Source organism: Panthera tigris, chromosome A3 (assembly GCF_018350195.1).
Source record: "Panthera tigris isolate Pti1 chromosome A3, P.tigris_Pti1_mat1.1, whole genome shotgun sequence".
Lineage (NCBI taxonomy): Eukaryota > Metazoa > Chordata > Mammalia > Carnivora > Felidae > Panthera > Panthera tigris.
Window position 1 is genome coordinate 67,733,092 of NC_056662.1, and position 21,319 is coordinate 67,754,410.

Sequence of the window (21,319 nt, forward strand, 5' to 3'; positions counted from 1 at the left end):
ATGAAATTCTAGGGATCAGAGGATAGAGCAGAGTTAGGACCTTCCAGGGATATACACAAAATTTACAGCTATTGCCAATGGTGATGAGCAAACCCCACAGGATCTTGCTTACATTTCATGTAATTTGGACAGGTTGAAGAACACATTTGCCTCTATTACTTCCAAGACATCATTCTGTGAGATCTCTCTGCAAAAAAAAATAATACATATGATATAAAAATATATGATTTGAATTTTTTACAAATGAAATGTAAGTCAGCATTGAGCCTCTTGTCTGCAATGATTCGTGAGACACACACAACCCTATTCCTGTCCTCAAAGAAGCCAGGTGTAATAATCAGACAAATCTAAAATAGGAGATGCTAATATTTGGAGAACAATGAGAGAATAAGCCCAAGGTGACGGCTCAGTTAGTTTAGAGGTTATTCAGTCTGTGGATGTAGCAACTGAGGTCCAGAAAGGGAAAGAAAATTGATTAAAGATATTTAGGGAATATACAGGATGAGAACAAACTCTGAGTTCCTTAGACCTTACAGGGGTCAGCAAGCGTTTTCTACAGGGCTAGATAGTAAATATTTTTTTGGCTTTATGAGTCATTTAATCTCTGTCACAACTACTCAGTTGATAGTGCAATGCAAAAGTAGCCATAGATAATAAGTAAATGAAAGAGCATGACTGTCTCCCAATAAAACTTTATTTATAAAAATAGATTGTGGGCTGGCTTTGGCACCATGGGGCTATAGATCTTGCTCTAGACCATGGAGTCAAGTTCTTCTCTCTGCTAATCTAACATTGGGAGATGAGAGCCTCAATTCAGTCTCAAAGGAGCATGGCTTTAAATCCCTCTCTTCTCCATATCATTACCCAAGTAACGGTCCTTACTCCAAGGTCTTTTGTTACGTAAAATATGCAGAGAAGACCTTTCAGGTCTCAGGGTTTTTTTTCTTGATGGAGTAATCTGAGGGCAGTAGAGAGTGAAGTCCACTATGCCAAAGCCCAGAGCTTGAGAAGATAGAGGGTGGCTTAATCACTTAATGTTTATAAAGTGGTTCACAGATGAAACGTGCTATTATTAGGCCTTCAGAGGAAGGCTCATGCAGTTTTAATGCAGCAGCTGAGAGTGTCTCAGGAAATCTCATAGGCAGCATGCATTCAAATTGGCTGAGGCAGAAGCACTGTCTGATGGCCCAGGATTTAGCTGAAGAGCTCTGGAAAGGCTCTTGATCAGGCAAATCCTGGAAGACCGAGCAGGGAGAAAGTCTTACAGGACAGGTGTGATTGTGAACAGTAGCCATCTCAGTGAGGGGAGCTGGTGACATCTGGAGCTTGTCAACTCAGTGGTGGGTCACGTTTCACAAGCCCCTGTGAGTAAGGAGACATTTTGTGGGAGAAAAATAGCCTTCTTATTCTATGATAGCATCTTTGATGATTCACTTGGTAAACTTAAGTATTCACAATTTTTACAGTTGAACATAGATAAAGGTGGTGTGTTTGTGTGTGTGTGTGTGTGTGTGTGTGTGTGTGTGTGTGTGTAATAGAACATGTTGGCTATTGGCGGTTTATTTTGCTCCTCTGTCCTGCAAGTGGAAGGAGTGCTGAGAGGTACAGGAATGAAGAGGAGTAGGAAAGGGGTGGTAAACCTGGAAAAAGATGTTAATTTGAACATTTAAGGGAGTTGAGTGAAAGAGTTGCACAGGGAAACGATAAGTCAGGGAGGAAGAACTAGATAAATCCAAATGGGGCCATATCTTCCAAAAATGATTTGCAGGTCCACTTACTGCTTCCAGTAGATTTGGCTGACCACACATGATAATATCTCAGCCTGATATTGCCTAGAAGGTAGATATTTTTCCTTGTCTGAATTCATGTGCTGAGAGTTCCCTTATTTGGATTTTCTCCCTCCCTTCCATCTGTCTGTCCCTCAAAGAGAACTAAAAACTGTTAGAATGAACAAACCAAAGAGCATTTCTAAATTATTTCAGAAGGTAGTTCATATTTTATAGCCTTCACTTCAAAGACAGGAGAGCGTGTGGGTTGGAGAGGGGCAGGGAGAGCCTTTGGCTGGATGAGGGTTGGGGGAAGGTGAACAGTATGCAGCAGTGGAAAAATACATCACTGAGAAATTCAGGGATCTTGTTCCAGTCCAGCCTAGTTCTGTCTCTAGTTATTTTTATTATAATTTATTCAGTATCTTTATCAGCTACTCTATATACATTCTCTCTAATCCTTTTGACACGCCTGTAAAGTACATTGACCTCCATGTTAATAAACAGCCCCACTAATATGCAGGTATGCTAGGCTACCTCTGACTGATTGCAGGGCTACAACACTTTTTTTTTTAGGGTTTATTTACTGACTGAGAGAGAGAACAGAGGAGGGGCAGAGAGAGAGAGAGAGAGAGAGAGAGAGAGAGAGAGAGAATCCCAAGCAGGCCCCAAGTTGTGAGCACAGAGCCTGACATGGGGCTTGATCTCAGCATGGTGAGATCATGGCCTGAGCCAAAACCAAGAGTGGACTGCTTAATCAACTGAGCCACCCTGGAACACTTTGTTTTACACATTTTGCCTCCCAGGCCACTCTAAGCCCAGGATTTCCATTCCTGTATATTTACTCTAGATAAATAAAAATGTATGCCTTCTCAAAGGCATTTTATACATTTTATTTGTAATAGCCCCAAACTGGGAACAACCCAATGGATGAAATATGGAATATCCATGTGATGAAATACTGCTCACTAATAAAATGGAACAAACTGTGGCTACAACATTGTTGAATCTTTAAACAATTATGCTGAATAAAAGAATGCATACTGTATAATTCTATTTGTATGAGGCTCTAAAACAGGCAAAACTAATCTATAGTGGCAGAAATTGGAGTAATTGTAACTTGGGGCCTGGGAAGGAGATTGCTGACAGGGTAGAGGCAAGGGGAAACTTCCTGGGAAGTTACGGAAATGTCCTATTCAAGGCTGGAGAAGTAGTAACATGAGTGTATATACTTACCTAACTTGTTAAACTTTAAAATTAAAACAGGCGCATCTATTTTATTGTGTATAAACATACATTAATAAAGTTATTTGAAAAATGACTTCCATGCAAAGGAAGGGGAGTAAACTGTTTGTTTTTGAGAACTCTGAATTAAATAACTAATAGAAGAGTCTTGTCCTGTTGTTTGCCCAGAAGGTGGTGTTCAAATCCTAGTTCTTTCCTGGTGATTCTAAGTAAGGATCTTTTCCGTCTTGGCCATCCCGGCCTCCTATAAAAGGAAGAGTTGGACTATATCAGAGTTTCTCAACTCTGGCTACATGGTAGAATCTTTTGGTGGACCAGAGTCTGAGTCCACCCCAGAAAGCTGGATTTATTTAATCTGGGGTGGGACTATGGCAGTGTGTGTGTGTGTGTGTGTGTGTGTGTGTGTGTGTGTGTGTCTGGTTGTCTGGTTTTTTCTTTTTCTTTTCCTTTTAATTCTCCAAGCAATGGTGATTCTCTTATGCATGAAAGATGGAGAATTGCTGGACTAGATGATTATTAAGGTCTCCTTTAGATCTGTGAATTTTGTCTTAGTCTGCTTCAGGAGCAAGTAGGACCAATTTTCCCTTGGCTACTGAGACAATAAATTAGACAAGTAAGGTTCTTGGAGCATGAGATAATGAGAGATAATGAGGCAAAATAGTAGCAAGATAAACCAGAGATAGAACATGGAAGCAGGAATAAAACGGAGAAGGCAGCAGGTAGTTTTTCATAAGTAAGAAAATTTAAACAAAAACTCACAACATTTCAGATGTTAAATGTGTAGCAAGAGCTGCTGTGGAAAATATATAATGAACATTTATTTACTATTGATAATTGACAGTATTTTTTATTATGCATAGCCTCCCTTCATTTTTAATGTACCTATGTAAAGTAGAGTGAAAACAGCCAATGCTATCTCCAGTGAGGTTTAACAAAACTTGCCTGGCTTGGCTAAGATAATACACAATTGTGAGGATCATTAAACTTGTCTTTGAAGGGAGGATGTGGAATCTTTACATCCAAAGAACTTATATAATTAAGAAACCATTCTTTGTCTCAGTAGATGCAGTTAAGAATTTTCTTTGCAATTGTGACAAATCATTGCAGTTGGCACAGTTCCAGATACGGCATTTTCTTAGGGGCAATAGGTAAAGGTTTTGTGAAGACAGGGGAGCTCTAAGAATGTGATAGATTAGCTGTTCTCAAAGTGTGGTCTGGTGGTCTGTATAGTCAAAACTATTTTCATAATAATTCTAAAATAAAAATTTTTCCACTTTCACTCTTTGAGGACACCGTGGAGTCCAGGGGTTACTCAATGTGTATTATGGCAACCACTATAATGCAGAAGCAGATATGAGACTCCATCTGTCTTCTGTTAAGCCAGATGTTAAAAATGTTTGCAAATATGTAAGACCATGGTACTCTACTCACTAATATTTGTTTGAAAAGATGGTTATTTTGTATAACAACGATTATTTATGTTAACATGTAGGAATTTATTATTGTTTTAGAATGGACTGTCAAATAAAACGTTTCCCAGTTTTAACTTCTAGTATGGTAAATATTGGTAGCTATAACCCACATAAACAAAATCTATTTGCTGTCTTTAAAAACTGTTAAGAGTTTAAAGAGATTCTGGGATCAAAAAGTTTAGGATATGTTCAGTGCAGACACTGAATGCAGGCCTTTTTGGGTGAGAGATCCTGAGACCCTGTGGAAAGCTTACTTCCCGAGATGAGGCTCCACTCATCTTCTAGGATAGTGCATCTAAGTTGTTCATGCACATAAGAATTATCTGGGGATCTTGTGCAAATGCTTCTCCATGGGAAGACCTTGAGTGGGGCCTGAGGTTCTAATTTCTAATACCTCCAGTATTAGGGGGTGGTTCTGGTTTTGACTGCTAGAGTCTTTAGAAGAATGGTAGTAACACTCCAGCAGACCTTTCTCCACATCACACAAGTGGTTGGATGTGAAAAGCTTGATAGAGGAGTTCAATTAAATCAGCTCAAGAGGAATGAGTCACTTGATTTTCAAAACCCTGTATCTCCTTTGGAAAGCCTCCTTTTTCTCTCTCACTGAAGTTTTCCTACCTTCTAGTTCTCACAAGACTTCTTTGATTTCTCAGTTAAAGGAAATGTATTGTTTTGTCATTGCTTTTTTTTTTTTTTTTTTTTTTTTTTGGTCGGGAGGTGTGGTCATTGTCTAATTCCCTGACTTGGCTTTGAATTTCTGATCCTATCTTATTCATCTGTCTCTAGCATCTAGTGGCAAGTTTGCATGTAATAGGGACTCAATAAATGTTAAAAGGATGGATGGGTAGATGGAGGAAAAATAGCCTTCAGGTCCGGAAATGGGCATCTGCAAAACTGTGAAGGACATGACAATTGTCTTAAGTATTCTTTCACCCCTTTTCTGTAGGCAGCGTGACCAAACTGGGTAAATGGCAACCAAGGCTAGCTGGTCTGTGAGTTAGGCTTTTGTCCCAGGGATTTTTACATTTAATACACATCATTTAAGGGACACATACATGTATTTAGTCTGCTGTACTAATAGCTTCTGGATGTCTTTAGCTCCAGCTAAAGGTATTTTCCAGCTCCTTCAGCAGAGCTCCAAGATGAAGTCCTCGAGTCGGTAAACACCCATAGAGGAGAAAACATGGGAGATGACTCGTATGACTCTATGGGGGTTGGAGAGGATGACTTTTAAGGTCTCTTCTGTGAGTGAAATTCCATGTTTCCTTAAAGGAAGGGGAGATGTGCTTGCATGAGATACTGGGGGTTTTCAGGGCATTCTCTTTGGAGTGAATTTCCGAGCCACAAATTCTACTCCAGTATTACATTCTTCTGGTCAATGGAGTGGTTTTTATATGCAGGTGCACTTGATGGAGGGGGTGGGGTATTCAGTAGGAAGGACTTTAGGGACTGAATGAGCATGTAGAATTCAGCTAGGTCTAGCATAAAATTTCAAACTATTGTAGACAGGTATTAATTTGTCCACCATTTCATCTGATACTCATTTGCCAAATTCTGGGACTGTCTGATTCAGAGCAGAGTTGCTCTGGTTTTACAGGATAAGGAAGAACTAAAAACGGTCACCAAAAGTTATAAGTCTCACTAGAATGTCAATGGCATCTATTACATTCTGGTTACATCCCGTAACAATAAATCAGATACCAATAGAGCCTCCTTTGCTGTTTTTTTTCCTCTCCCCAACATAGGAGATATTTTCCAGTTGGATCTTCCTCATCTTTTCCCTCCTCTCCTGACTTTTCACAGAGCATTTTCCTCTAATATATCCAAAGTACCCCTCCTTAACTAAGCACATTAGGGAACTCAATTGCACTAAAGTATTTTTAATATTCACCAAATCAAATTTCTTCTGTTTTTAATAACCTCAGACTAAATTCAGTTGACAGTTTTCCTTCCCTGAGTCCTTGTGGTCTAGGATTCATACATATATACTCTGTAATAGCCCTTACATACTGTGTTGGGTTTGCACTGGTTTGTCTCCTTCACTAGGCAAAGAGGACAATGACACTGCCTTTTATCTTAGTATTCCTGCTCCCAACGAAATGTTTGCTGGATGAATGAATTACCTTTTAAAGATTATAAAAGATTTTCTACCTTGGCTCTTGCGCAATAAAGCTGTGTTCTTGAAAACTTGGAGTAAACAGAGTATTTACAAATCAAATTGTGTATTAGCACAGGAAGGAAGCTTCTTGTTTAGCAAAACCTTGGAGTGAATATTTAAAGGAGTTAAGAATGAATTCAACAAATGTTCAACAGATTTTGATTAAGCAGCTTTTGTGTTTAAGGCACTAGGCTAGGTGCTGGGGATCTAAAAGATGAATAAAGTGGGTCCTGATTTAGAAATCATCTGTAAGTAAGTCTAGTATTCTAGGCTTTCTTTTAACTGAGTGCTATCTTTATTTGATGGGTTATATCTGTGTTGGTGGAAAAAATAAAATGGATTGTTGGCATGTTGTATTTGAATATAGCTGCAGATGTATGAATAATATACTTTTATATATAGTACATACATTATACTTATATATGAAGTAAATGTATATGGTTATACATAATAAAACATGCACACACATATACATATATATGTGTGTGTGTGTGTAAAAAAAATATATTTTTTACACACACATGTTTTCTGTATTTATATCCTATGTCTACTCATCTACTCTCTATAGTCTTCTGGAACTGTGCTATATGATTAAAAAAAGTACAGAACAGGACAGGTGAAAATTCTAATGAAAATACATTTCAGAAAATTTCATAATGCTCTCCAAACACACAATGAAAGCTCTCATTTAGAATTCCTGAAGATCAGATCCAGAGACTACCATAGAGACCTGAGTTTGAATCCTGCCTCTATTTCTTACTAGTTGTATAACTATGGACAAGTTAAGGAGTCTCACTGAGCTTCAGTTCCCTTCTTTGTAAAATGGGAATAATAACTACCACACAGGACTGTTAAAGAGACTAATCAGATGGTATGTGTGAAAGCACAATGTTCATTACATGGTCAACTCCAGATATCACCATGCCTGCCAGACAGCCGGCTTGACAGCCTGCCTTCTTGGGGAGTTTAGACCTGAATTCCTCTGAAGGTGGGAAATAATAAGCTAGCCAGCCACTGTGCTGGAGAAAATGATGCTAGCAAAGGTCCTAGGAACAGTACCCTTAACCCCATTTAAAGATTAGATTCTTAAACCAGGCAATATGTAGCATTACCCTAAACGCCACCCTGAGTTTTTTCCACAGTGAGATCCACCATCCTGGTCTATTGGCCATCAGAGGAGAGTAGACAGTGCACAAAGGCATCCCAATAAGGATGCCTCTGTCACTGAAGTCATAACCTGAAAATCCTATTGTTCCCTTTGGGAGAGGATCAATATAGAATGGGACTTGCAGTCAATGTGTGGTAAGGCCATTGCCAAAGGGTTCCTCTCCCCTTCCTTTCCTGAAATTTTGCATCTGCTTTTTTCTCCTGGGCAAGGTGAGTCTTTGCTAAAGATTCTCTAAGGATGTCCCCAAAATGAGACAAATAAAAAGAACCCTCTCCGTGACTTTATCTGAGACAATTGAATTCAGCTCACTTTCAAATACATCAGCAGCAAAGTATTGTATCCATTTTTAGTTTTGTCTTAATTTAAAATGTTGAGTAATTATATTTTGAAGTAATGTATTTCCCTCACTTCCCTTAGCAGATGAGGAAAGGGACTAAAAATCACAGTCATAATAGCTAACATTTATTATGCACTTATTTGCCAATTTTTCTGTGCTTCACATTTATTAAATTGCTTATTCATCCCAACAAGATGAAGAAGAAGCATACAGAGGTTCAGTAATTTCCCCACTACCACGGAGCCAGTAAATAAAGTTGACCTTGGATATGCTCATGGGGCCTCAAAAGGATGGCAGAAATCAGGTAGGCCATATTTACAGTGAGTTGGAAAACTATTTCCACTTCAGAAAATTCTGTTGTTTTAAAATCCAGGAGAGTAGAAATCCTTTTGGGAGTGATATGCCTATAAAACAACTAAATACTACTCCATTCCTCCATGCTACATTGTAAGGCAATATATAAACGTGGAAATTCACCTTTCACAGATAAAGTCTCGAGCAGTGAATCATATAAGTACTTTTTTAGTACATTCTCTCTGTGTAAGTGTAGAGCATGTAAGACAGTAAAAAAAAAAAAAAAACAAACAACAGCATCTCTGTCTCCCGAGAATTAATAATTTAGTTGGAGAGAATCAACATGCATGAGACGTTGGGAGTGCAAAGTCAATAGAAGTGGAGCAAAGTGTGGGAAGGTTGCCCAAAATTAGAGCAATGAAGAGCAGAGTACAGAGTAGGGATTCAATACATTTTATTCTTTGTCCTCATATACCATATTTTCTCTCATGCCCTGTCAGTGTCAGCATCTTTGAAGCTCTGTGTTGGTATCCCTCGAGGTTTCCCTGTTATAACCTCTCTGTTGATACTTCACAGGTTATTGGGATATGTTTCTCTCTTAGACCAAAGTTCATGTCTGCAACTACCAAAGCCATATTCTACTACATATTCAGTATACACTTCTAGACTAGGCATCTAGTCTAGAACAAGTTTATTATTTTCTTCCCTCAACTGTCTTCTCCTCCCCAATTAATAATGCCAGCCAATACCTGTATCTATCATCCCTATTGGTTCACTAGACCAACCCAAGCTTTAAATATTGGGGTTACCTCTAACTCTTCTTCAACATTTAACAGATCCTAAGTCCTCTCATTTACTTTTTTCAGTGTTTCTTGCAAATGTCGTTTCATTTCCCACCATCATTATTGTAATTATGATTCTTTGTAATTTCAGGTAGACCAGTAGTTATTAACAGTCATGTGATGACTAAGGAGTGGTTTGATGTGGGTTATGAGTCCTCTTTTTGAAAATAATTAAGTGTCCCAATGACTTAAAAATTTTGGAGTAAATCCAAGGTTATGTATATAATGTTCAAGAAAATAAAAATGGAATGGCTTATTGAAACAAAGGTGGAGTAAAAAGTGATGCCCTAGGAGTTTATCTCTGCCTGCATACAGGAGGATAGCTAGTACTTTTGCTTGGGAGCCATGAAGACTGTTGTTTGGGAAAGCCATTAGTATTGATAAGATGATAAAAAGAGAATAGAGGAGAAAGAGCAAGAGGGAAAGGGAAAGAGATTTCTAGAGGTAGAATGATATTAGAGCTAGAAGTTACAAAAAGTAGACAACTCTTTTATTCCTCTGTGTATGCCTCTCAGAAATTGTTCAAATGGGAATTTAATTAAGTTCTAAGTGATAGAAGACTAGGGATTGTGAAGGTATAAGGAAGTGGAGACTGTGTGTAGAGAAGAAAGGGAAGGGATCACTTGGGTCACTTGGCTTAGCTGTAGTCCTCCAGCTTCAGCAGAGGCCAAAGAAAGGGAGATGGGAAGGTGGGTGATACTTCTGACACACAAGCCATGATAAATTATCTGTAGGTTTGGGGCATGTGTAAGTTTGAGCTGTGTAACTCAAGGCTGCAGCAATAATAATGATGGTGAAATAATTAACTTTTATTACACACTTGTGTAGCAGGCATAGTGTTAAATGCTCTACATGGGTATTCTCACTAATGACCTTTTTCGAAGGCTATGCTGACTTGTATTTATCTTAGTTCATGTACACATATGAGAGGCAGTGTGGACCTGGGAGCCAGACAGGACTGAGTTAAAAATATACCTTTATCATTGCCAGTTATGTGACCTTAGACAAGTCAACTAACCCCCATGAAACTTACTTAATCCAGTGGATATCATTATATCTACCTTTGGGGTTTTTTATGAGAATTATGGATATAATACATGGCATGGAAGAGATTTCTAGCTGTCTACCAAAATCTGTTTTTCTTTTCTTATTTTTGGGTACATAGCTAGACTACATTTTCTGGCCATTTTGCTGTTTAGGTGTACCCTTGTGAGGAGCAGTTTCCTTCCATGGGAATGTGAGCAGAAGTGATTTGTGCACCCTTAGGCCTGGCCCATAGCCCCTCATGTGTGTTCCTCTATGTTCTGACTTCTTTCCATCTGACTTGGCTGGACATGCCCACGGAAAGCTTGGAAGCCATAATTAAAGATGGATGAGCTGCTGTTGTCCTGACATCCTAAGTAAAGTGCTGAGGAACACTACCCGGGACTACTAGGTGAGAAATAAAGAACCTTGTTCTTAAAGTCCCTGACACTTTGGAATTTGTTGTTGCCATCTATTCACTCTAATGCTTAAGACTCTAGAACCCTGCATGGTATCTAGTGTTTGCCCAACAAATGCTCTTTCCATCAGGTCAAGTAGGAGTTGTGCATCTACCACCTAGTGAAAATGGGTATATACAGTAAGTGTTTAAATTTTTGTTGGCTGTTGAATTAGGAGTCATGTAGGAGTGTTGGTTGGCCACACTGGAAAAAAATCCCCCTCAAAACTAAGTCTCTGACCTAATTTACCAGAGACCTCTCTTCAACTTAATGATACAATATTTACTGCCTGTGATGGAGTTGCTTGGCCTCTCACTGTGCGAGCAGGTGGCTGCTCCTTCCTTATGGTCCCTTGGCTTTTTATTTTATTTTTCAATTATGTCATGAAAGAAAACATACAGAAAAGTAGAAAGAAGAACTTTTTAAAAATGGGGACTACTAAATCCTTTAGTACACAGACCCTCAGAGGGTGTTCAAATTAAGAAATTTGAGCCTCCAACTCTCTAGACTCCAGCAATGTGGAGCTGCATGAGGCAAGGTCTCTTGAGTGGGTAAGATAAAGTCCTTCATCACTTTGGAAAATCACTGGAGTTCTTTGAGATCCATTTTCTTCAGTAAGATATTGCTAAGGCCCTCTGTACCTCAGTACATTTCATACTCAATTCTTTGTAGTTGGTTGGGCTATTGAAGATCACATGAATAATGTATGTTCATACAGGAGGAAAAAGTACATAGTGTTATGCAAAGGTTATGCTGCTTACCATTATTTTTATTACTTCACTGGAGTCAGGAAACCTAGGTTCTAATCTTGACTCTGCCACTAATTAACCACTCTGCTTGAGTCAAATCAGTTACCTTCTCTGGGCCTTTGTTCCTCATCTATAAAACAATACTGTTGATCTAGATGATCTCGTGGGTAACTTCTAGCCCTAGAATTCAGTGATTTTAATTATTTCTGTGATTCTGTTATTAAAAGGCAGCCAGCCACATCGTCAGCAGTCCTCCATGACAGCCAACTTCCATTTCTAACAAGCTGGGTGAAGGGCTCCATCCTTCTTAGGGCACTGCACCTGTTTCCTAGAAGCAGCTCTCTGGGCAGTCCCTATGAGGGAGCAGCAGCAGGGTAGCCAGCAAGGGCCATTCTTCCTGAAAGCTGGACAAGGGGAGAAGGTAACCTTAGTCTGAGCCATTATTTTGGACATAGTTCTTGTTTTATTATCAGCTTAAATAGGGCTCCATTGATCTCCCTGTAAGCAAGTGTTGAAATCTTCCTTGTCATATATCTGGAGCCTCTTTACCAAGAGAAACACCAAATGTGTGTGTGTGTGTGTGTGTGAGAGAGAGAGAGAGAGAGAGAGAGAGAGAGAGAGAGAGAGAGAGAGAGAGAGACAATTATTGCAGCCTTTTCCATTCACTTTTGTCACCCCACAGCACCCCCAAAAACTTCCTTACTAATTATCTCTGGGGATCTATTATGCCTTTTTCGCTACCCTTCCCATACCTATAACGTAATTTGCCCTTCCCTAAATGGCTTTCATCCTCCTTCCAGTCTCTGTTTTCACTCTGTAATTCATAATTACTCTCCCTTTTATGCCCCACTATTTTCCACCTCATTAACTCTTATTCTTGGCATAAAAGTGCCTCCTTTATGGGCTGCAGTGAAGGAACAAGAAGGAACTCACATTTAGCCTCTTTTGAATTTGAGAAAGTTTTCCTTGTTTTCCTCTTTGAAATACACGAGAGTAGCACCCTCATAAGCATTCTACATGGAAAACTGATATCTATCCTGCCTTTTGCCACATTTTCAGAATTTCTTTGAATTCAGAAATTCAGGGGCACGTTTTTTGCCAACTACGTATTTCATTAATTTTACGTAAATTTCTGAGCAGATTTCCCCATCCCACATCAAATGGTAGTTAAAAGCCCACACTACAGCTGATTTTGCCACACGTTGGTTCTAAAAGTGTCCCAATTTTTTACAGCAAAGAGACCTGTATGGTCAGGAAAAAGGAAGTCCTGAAAAAGAGACTCCTATTTTATGAGACTTTGCCACTGCCTGGAGAAAAATGCCATCATTTTAGGAAGTGAGGAGGAGAGTGGACGGTCTTTCAACATGAGTTTGATTCAGGCAGTTAAGGCCATGCAAGATGTTGGAAATCATCAGACTAGTTTAGTATATATTAATTTACTATATTTTCTATGCTTTGGAAACCTTTATTAAACTTTAAAAAAAATCTTTATTATTTTTGAGAGAGAGACAGAGTGTGAGCAGGGGAGGAGCAGAGAGAGAGGGAGACACAGAATCCGAAGCAGGCTCCAGGCCCTGAGCGGTCAGCACAGAGCCCAATGTGGGGTTCGAACTCACGAACTGTGAGATTATGACCTGAGCTGAAGCCGGATGCTCAACCGACTGAGCCACCCAGGTGCCCCTGGAAACTTTTGTTTAAACAAAGCTTGAAGAGTGGCAAAGCAAATAAGGGTGGAATTATTCCTGTTGAGGTCTAGGGCTTTGGCTGTAGAACAGAATAAAAGAATCCAGATTTCCTTCCTCCCTTTAGCAGCTTCTGGGGGCTCTTCTGTACTCTTATTCATGTGTATATTTGTGAAATACACATTTGCCTTCTAATACAATTTCAGGTAACAAAGATCTTGTTAGGAAAAAATCTTTTAGAGAATGTGTGTTGTTTTGTAATATCCCTGAAAAGAGAATTTCAGAGGATCAGCAAAGGAAGGAAGACAGGCACTTGAGTAGTTATCTTCTAGATTTACTAGATTTTCATGTCCTACACATGCATCCTCTCCTTTTTTTCTCAAACACATAGTGTAACAAAGGAATGGGAAGCTGTATTTACATGGGTAATTAATAACTGAGCTGGTCTAGGTTAAGATGTTCTTTATGATAATAGGAGTGCATTTTCATTCATCCACTTAAAGTTTTTGCTGGGGCTATAGAAATTAAGTCAAGGTTAACTGACTTCCAGGAAAGGGCGTATCTATGTTAGGAACCAGGACCAGGCAGCAGAGTGAGTACTATAGACCCATACAAGTACTCAGACTCATATAAGCTGTGTGAAGCTGGCAAGGTTACTTAAATTCTGAGCTTCAGTTTCCTCATATCTAAAATGAGGACAATAGTATTTACCTTGAAAAACTTTGTGAGGACTAATTACTAAACAATTACATGTTAAATATCTAAAGCTTAGTAAGTGTTAAATAGTATTATCATTATTTTGTATTATAGTAGTATTTATTATCATTACTCTATTAGACTAGAGTCTAGTCTAGTGACTATAAATCCCTTGGGGTCAAGGACTTTGTTATATTCATAGTTTGTCACCTCTGCACCCAGCAGGCACTCCACAAATGTGTGCTGATTCGACAGATGACATCTTTAGGACTTGAAATCCTTTGCTTACATTGATTAAAGTAAACTTTACCTTCACAACTAAGTAGTAGAGTCAGAAGGAAATATATCAGTTTTAAGGCCACCCTTTACAGTTTTCCCCAAGGAAGACTTCTCCAATCCTTTGGAATTAAGACATTGCCTTCCTCTGAGCTTTCCTTGAACACTCCTTGTGTCTTTATCAGAGTATTTTATCATTGTTGGACTTGTAGTTACACTGGCTGTGCTTCTGTCTATAGGATTCTGAGGGCTGAATCTGTGGCCACTGACATACTGTAAATACTACTGAACCTACTACATCACATACAGGGGGCTTTCAATTCTATTGAGCTGGAGGGGACAGGTGTTAACAATGCTTAAGTGTTTTTGGCACCAAATCTCAAAATTTGTCTGCAGGCCTCATCTTCAGATATATTCAAGAGAATACAATTTCTGCCTTCAAGGAGCTTTTAATCTAATGGAAATTGTAATATTGTTTTCATTGCAACAGATTCCAGGGTTTCATGTTGAACGAGTGATCATTGGTTGATTAAATTAGTGAAAGAAGCAAAAGCTGTTATCTTGTTTAGGAGGAAAGAATGAGAAAGTACAGAAAGGTTAGGTGATTTACCTAAGGCCACACACCAAGTCAGAGAAGTAGAACCTGGGGCTGCCAAATCCCATCTGATGTCCTTTCAAGCACACAATGCAACATCCTTGTGTTAAGGACCTCAAATATCTCAGTCCTAATTTTTAGCTATGAATAGCCACCTCCTTCCTGCTTGTCCATGATACAGTTTTTCCCTTTTTTCCCCCCAAAATATAAGTATTTGGAGGAAAAAAAACATTCTGACCAAATGTGCTTTTGGTAGAAATTCTAGGACCAACTTATTACATCAAATCCTGATTTAGATTTCAGAATTCATTTGAATATATTAGTTGCACAATTTGTGTATTTTCCTCTGTCACCTACCAAAAGCAATTTCCCCCTTTTAAGATCATTGTGTTTTTAAATATAAGACGTAAGAGACAAGAATTACATAGCAACTTGCTTTCCAATTAGACTACAGTTGCTGACAATCTATCTGATCAGACAAGGTCAGTGACAGAATAAGCTCCATAGTATTTAAAGAGAGCTTGGGGGGGGGGCAGGGACAATGAGGAAATGAGAAAACTATTGGAAAATCTTTGCCTAGAGTGGAACGTGAGTCCTTTGTTGCTTGCTGCTTGTATAATCTGAAGAGATGTCTTACAGTAGCAACAGTTTATAACCTGCCAACAAGAAAACTGGGGAACTGAGGCAATGAGATGTTCAATTGTGGTTGTTTTTTCTTTCTTCTAGTTCCCAAAGCTTTAGAAAACTAAAGACTAAAAATCGCCAACTTGAGAGGTTGAAGCTGAATAGGGGGAGTTAATGAAGAGGCAAATACAGGGGACTCTTTTCAACTCAAATAGGGAATTGAGGATATATGAAAGGAGGTGGAATGGTCCAAAACCAGGTTTGCCTGGTGGGGTCATGAAAGTGGACCTTGACTCCAGGCATCATAGGAAGTACAGCTGGCCTTGAATCCTGCATCATCTGGGCCCATTTCAGTGACTGTCTCTCTCCCCCTCTCCCTGTATTAGTCTCTGCTTTAAGAAGAAACACTCATTCATACCAAAGTGTCTATCTCTGACGACTGATGACAGTCTGATTGGAGGAAGAGCATTAGGGTGCCTGGGTGGCTCAGTTGGTAAAGCTTCTAACTTTGGTTCAGGTCATGATCTTGCAGTTCATGAGTTTGAGCCCTGTGTCGGGCTCTGTGCTAACAGTTCAGAGCCTGGAACCTGCTTTGGATTCTGTGTCTTCCCTTCTCTCTGTCCCTCTTCCAGTCACACTCTGTTTCTCCCTCTGTGTCTCAAAATAAATAAACATTAAAAAAAAAGGTGCGGGAGGGCATTGCATTTTATCAGGGAGCAAAGATGTAACCAAAGAGTCATGATGAATACTGGGGACAATGGATCACATAGATGAAATAATTTTGGAGCTTTCTGACTTTTATGGAGCCCCTTAAGTGACATATGTGACCTACCATGGTTTCATAGAAGGGTGGTTAAAAATGAGCTCCAGGTCCTCACCCCACTTAAGGAAAAAATGAAATGAGGTCATTGTTCTAGTGGCCAAATTTTAGATGCAGCTCAGACACAGGCAACATCATGGAAAGCAAACACAAAATCATATTTCTGGGAGCATTTGGGTTGAGGAGATGAGACCCAAAGCTTAAATGTTTAATACCCAGGAGAGATCTTGGACTAACTCTCTGCCTGACACTCCCTTTCTCCCTGCTCTACCCCTTCCCCAACTATTCTCTGCCTGAGGACTGAGTGGGAAGAAGCCAGTTCTAACAGAGAAAATGAGAGCAGGGGCTCCTGAGAACTGGTAAGATGAGGCCTTGGGTTGTCAGAGTATTTAAGTATTTCCTGATGTCAACAAGACCTTGAGTAGTTGAGGAAAGCTGACCTGCTAAACCAATTCCCAAAAGGGCTCAAAAGTCTCCTTGGCCCTCAAGACATTGTTAGAGCAAAACAGTGTCGGTAGGATGAACAGCTAGCACCTAGTTTCAGGTTCCTACTTTCTTACCAGTGATGTGACCTGGCACAGACTCTTCATAAATCTTATGTGTGAAGTGAATAAACAATTCTCTCATCTACTTCATATCATCAAAATCAAAATTGAATGATGTCGATGAAAGCATTTGTTAAACAGTAAAGCATTAAACACATAAACCTGCTTTTGGAATCATTAGAATGATTGTTATCACAGCTTTTATTACTGTTCTTTTTCTTTGAGGATACCTCTACTCCCTGCCCCATTCTATACTCCTTTTCCTCCTGTCCATTATGCTTTTTATCCATAGTTTTTGAGGTGAAACTCAACCAGTTTTATGAATTGACACCCAAGCAATAACTATACATGCAGCATTACTCTCCCCCAGGGAAATAGATAGAAGGTGACATTTAACATATAACATGGTACTGGGAGGTAGAATTGCAGCCTGAAGAATGAATGTGAGAAGCTGTATTAATTTAATATTCTATTTTTTGGGAATGACCCCGTCTAGTGCCCCTCACCTAAAACTGCAGATGGGATACTTCTTTTGCTTATATAGGTAGCTATTCACTGTCATATTCAACATGCTTTTAATGTCTTTAAGCATTAATGCTGGTCTTTATAGGCTTATATTTTATACAAAAAATTGCTTTTATAGAATATGGGGTGGCTATATTAAAAGTAAACTGTATTCTCTTAGGCTGCTGGAAAGACAAATCACAGGATTGTAGGAGAAAGGAGTGGACAGAAATGCCAACAATGTCCTAAGGAGGTTCATATATGCAACTAGCTCCTGTTGGCATAGTTTTATTTGATTTCATGCTGCCTTTCATTTTTAAAGGATCTTTATCAGTGACCAAGGGACCGAGGAGAAGAAACACTTGGTATCCATTAATATCATGCTCTCAAGGTGCAAAGCTGTGGGGTGTAACTCCTTGGCAGTACCAACAGAAAAACACCTTAGATCACAGAGGACTTCACAGTGATGCTTATGTTGGCTTTAACCACCCCTTTACTCCACCTATCCCAACTGGCATTTAAGACTGTGAATCTACCCAGATTCCTAGTTCTCTGTCAAAACTTATGGATGTATGAGTTTATTGTATTACAGAATTGGAGAACTATAGAGTTTCCCAGTGAGAGGAGAGACCTATAAAATCATTTATTTTGACTTTCTTGGGAATTGAAGACCACAAGACTGTTGTGTAGCTTCTCAAGACCTACATGGGTGCTGGTGATTTATATTTCCAAGCGTCAGCTTTGCATTTTAATAAAGGTTTGCAATCTTTAAACCATGAGTAAGATGAGAATTTCAAGCACTCTGGTAGGCCAGTAAGAGAGATCTTTGAGCATATAGGGCTTTGGTTATTTCTTAGATCACAAGATGTAGAACTTGATACATTCTGTTTAAGGTGAACATCACCAGTGAATTCAAGCATGTAGCTTCAGTTTCAAGAGTTGAGCAGCACTTCTTTCTCTCTCCCATTCTTTCTTTCTATCACCCCAGTCAGTATGCAGACAGGTAGTAGAAATTATATATACTCAATTGCAAAGGTAAATATGTTACCATATACTTTAGATTCTTTGCTGTGGACATTAACCAGCATCTTTAGCCATGATCATTTATATTAAATGGATATTCAGCAAGGTTAGTTACTGTTCATATTTCCCACCAGAACCATGTCTAGAAATTGTTGTGAAACAGTGGCTGATATTTTCCTGCTCAAGAAACTGATTTCCTTCCTCTTTAGGGGTGTGAAATTTATTATTACCTAGGAAGAATTTATTGTCCTTGATCTCTGTTTCATCATCTCTACTCATCCTTTCTGTTGATTATTTGTATATTTAGTTTCCACCCTACACTTAAACATATTGAAGCTTTGAATATTCCCTGGAGATTTACTCTAAAAGGCTTGGATAGACTCTCTTCCTAAGGATTCTTGCTGCCAGCCATCAGCTCAACATTATTTTACTTTGATACTTCATCTTCTCAAAAGCTGGTTAAACACTTGAACTCTATATTATAGTTGTGGGAGTCTAAAATACGATTCTTGCTAATGGTTGTCCCAAAACACAAAGGCCTCATAAATATAACCTGCTTGGAGCTAGTGGAAGGGAAAGCTGAAATGGGCTTGGTACTGGGGAATGATAGAATCAATTTGAAAGTCAGATTTAGAAGGAGAGCAACCAGATACTCCTCTGTCCAACCTCTGAATCAACCTTGAATCAACTTTGAATCAACTTCTCTCAAATAGTACCTTTCTGTTAACCAGTAAAGTAGTTTAGTACTATGTGATAGATAGGGAAAAGGGTCAGGAGTCAGAAGAATTACGTTTAACTTTTCTACAAACTAGCTGTTGGCCAATTGGCTACTAACTTAAATGAGGTCTGAGTGTTCTCATGATTTACGTGAAGATGTTAACACTTATCATTTTTATAGGATGATGTGAGGATCAGCTTAGCAACATGTGTTGAATGGATAAATGAGCCGTAGGTAGAAAAGTACCTCGAAAAGTTAAGTACATATATATTTTAAAAGGCAAAGTATATAACTAAGACAGTCATAATGTTACCTGGCTTTGGTGTTGCTATGGTGGTATGAATCACCCAGGTTTTTTGTTTTTTTGTTTTTTTGTTTTTGTTTTTTACTAGACTGAGTTACCACTCTTAGATCCATTATCCCAACCCCATCTTCTCATCCTATAGTTTTAAGATACTTATATGTTCTTTGTTTAAAATTCTTAGCTATTCTTACCCGTGAATGACAGGATTTAGCTTGTTTCTGGTGCTGAATGCATTCTTTGATGTTTAGGTATTGCTTATATGGGAGCAGCCCCAGTTTGGCAAGGCATCAGGTAATCTAAACTAAGTCTTCCATTAAGATGTTTGGTTACCTCCCTCTGACATCATCTCATCTTCAAAGGTGAGCCAGAAAGAGGGTGATAGACTATTATAAAAAATGGAAGAGTTATGTTGGGAAATCTGGCTACAGTAGAAGTCTGGGATGAGAGCTTCTTTACCTTCAACCACATGGAAATGTGAAATAAAATAGGTCAAACATTTATGAAAGAGCCAATTTAGAAATAGTGAATGACCCCCAACCTAGTCAAAATTGTAAAAGTGCACTGGAGCCAAAAGATCAAAGAAAAGTTCTAACAACTTAATGGCTGGGTCTTGGATCTTCAAAACCCACTTGGAAAGATGAGTCCAAATTGCAGATTTGTTTTTGAGAGGAGTTAGAACTGAATTACCTGCATAAAGTCAAGAGTCAGGAAGAGTGCACATTAGTGAAATGGGGACTCTAAAATTCTACTTTGTCACAAAGGAAATCATCAAAGAAGCAGCCTAAGCCCTGGGTGGAAATAGTCATCTGCAAGTATTTAACACCAGGCCAGTGACACATGATTATGTGGATGAAAATACATACCATCCACTTGATACAGTGACCTCAAGCCAAAAAATTAACAGGAAGATCATAACAAAACTGAAGAAAATGAAAACAGTCAACAACAGCAAATGAGAATCTGTATGTTAGGATATTTTATATCTAGAGCATGGGGCTGCAAGTGAACGTTCCTCATCCCTCCTAAGATGGGCTGAGGATAAATGTTATATAAATCTTACAAGGAAATAACACACTAGAGAGAATATATTTATACCTCAATGACTATGGATTAAAATAAGACTACAAGATATTTAAAAATAAATATATTTGAACTGTTCAAAGATAAAGGTCTAGAAGTCATAAAACAGGAAAGTGTGAGAAAGGACAGATTTTTAAAAACTAATGAAAAATACTGATAAAAGAATATGTAGTCAAGGACATTAAAGTTGAATAATGGACTAGATATATTGAAAAATAAAGTGAATGAATTGGAAAATAGATGAGGTAATCACTCTTAATATAGCTCATAGACAAAAAGATGGAAACAGGAATAATAAGTGAAGAGACCTAGAAGATGGTACCAGAAGTTCCAACATAGATCTAATAGGATATCCAGCAGGAGGGAAGAAAGAATAAAGAAGAGAGTAGAGATGATAATAAAAGCTTTTCTGGAATTGAGGAAATGTCGCCTTAGTTTGAGGAAACCACTAAGCCACAAGCATAAAAAAATTAAAAAAAAAATCCATACCAAAAGTGAAACTGTAGGCAAAGGGTATCTTAAAACTTACCAGAGAGGAAGGACAGACTACCAAAAGTTAGACTGACAGCAGAATTCACAGAAACAACAATATACAATAGAAGACAATAGAGTTATTTGCTGAGTGGAAATTCTGATCACTCCAGGCTTATAAATTCATCTAGACTGTAAAGAGTTCAGGAAGGGGCATGGAAGACTTTTTCAGATAAAGAGTGAAGAGAACTTATCACTCCTAAATGTAAAGAACAATGAAACAATTTTCATCAACAAGAAGAAAATGGAACCCAGAAGACAGAGTTTACAAGCAAAATCCTTGGCAAAATGATAGTAATAAAAATAATACTAATTGGGAAGTATTTTTTAAAAAAACTAAAGTTCTGGACAAAAATGACATGAAAAATTTCAAGGGAGAGATGAGGATTAAAGCCATTTGCAGGTTCTT

At 38.6% G+C, this 21,319-nt stretch overlaps 1 protein-coding gene across 3 annotated transcripts in view; it reads right to left on the minus strand.

Moving 5' to 3' along the window:
• The window catches only part of FSHR (follicle stimulating hormone receptor), a 171,960-nt gene that overhangs the window by 52,204 nt on the left and 98,437 nt on the right, over positions 1-21,319 (minus strand). For 2 of the 3 annotated variants that reach the window (XM_042981354.1, XM_007084698.2), the window contains one exon: positions 113-187. The exons of the other annotated variant lie outside the window; for it this stretch is intronic. In XM_042981354.1, the coding sequence (XP_042837288.1) occupies positions 113-187 (75 nt within the window). The remainder of the gene's footprint in view (positions 1-112; positions 188-21,319) is intronic. 3 annotated transcript variants of the gene reach the window in all.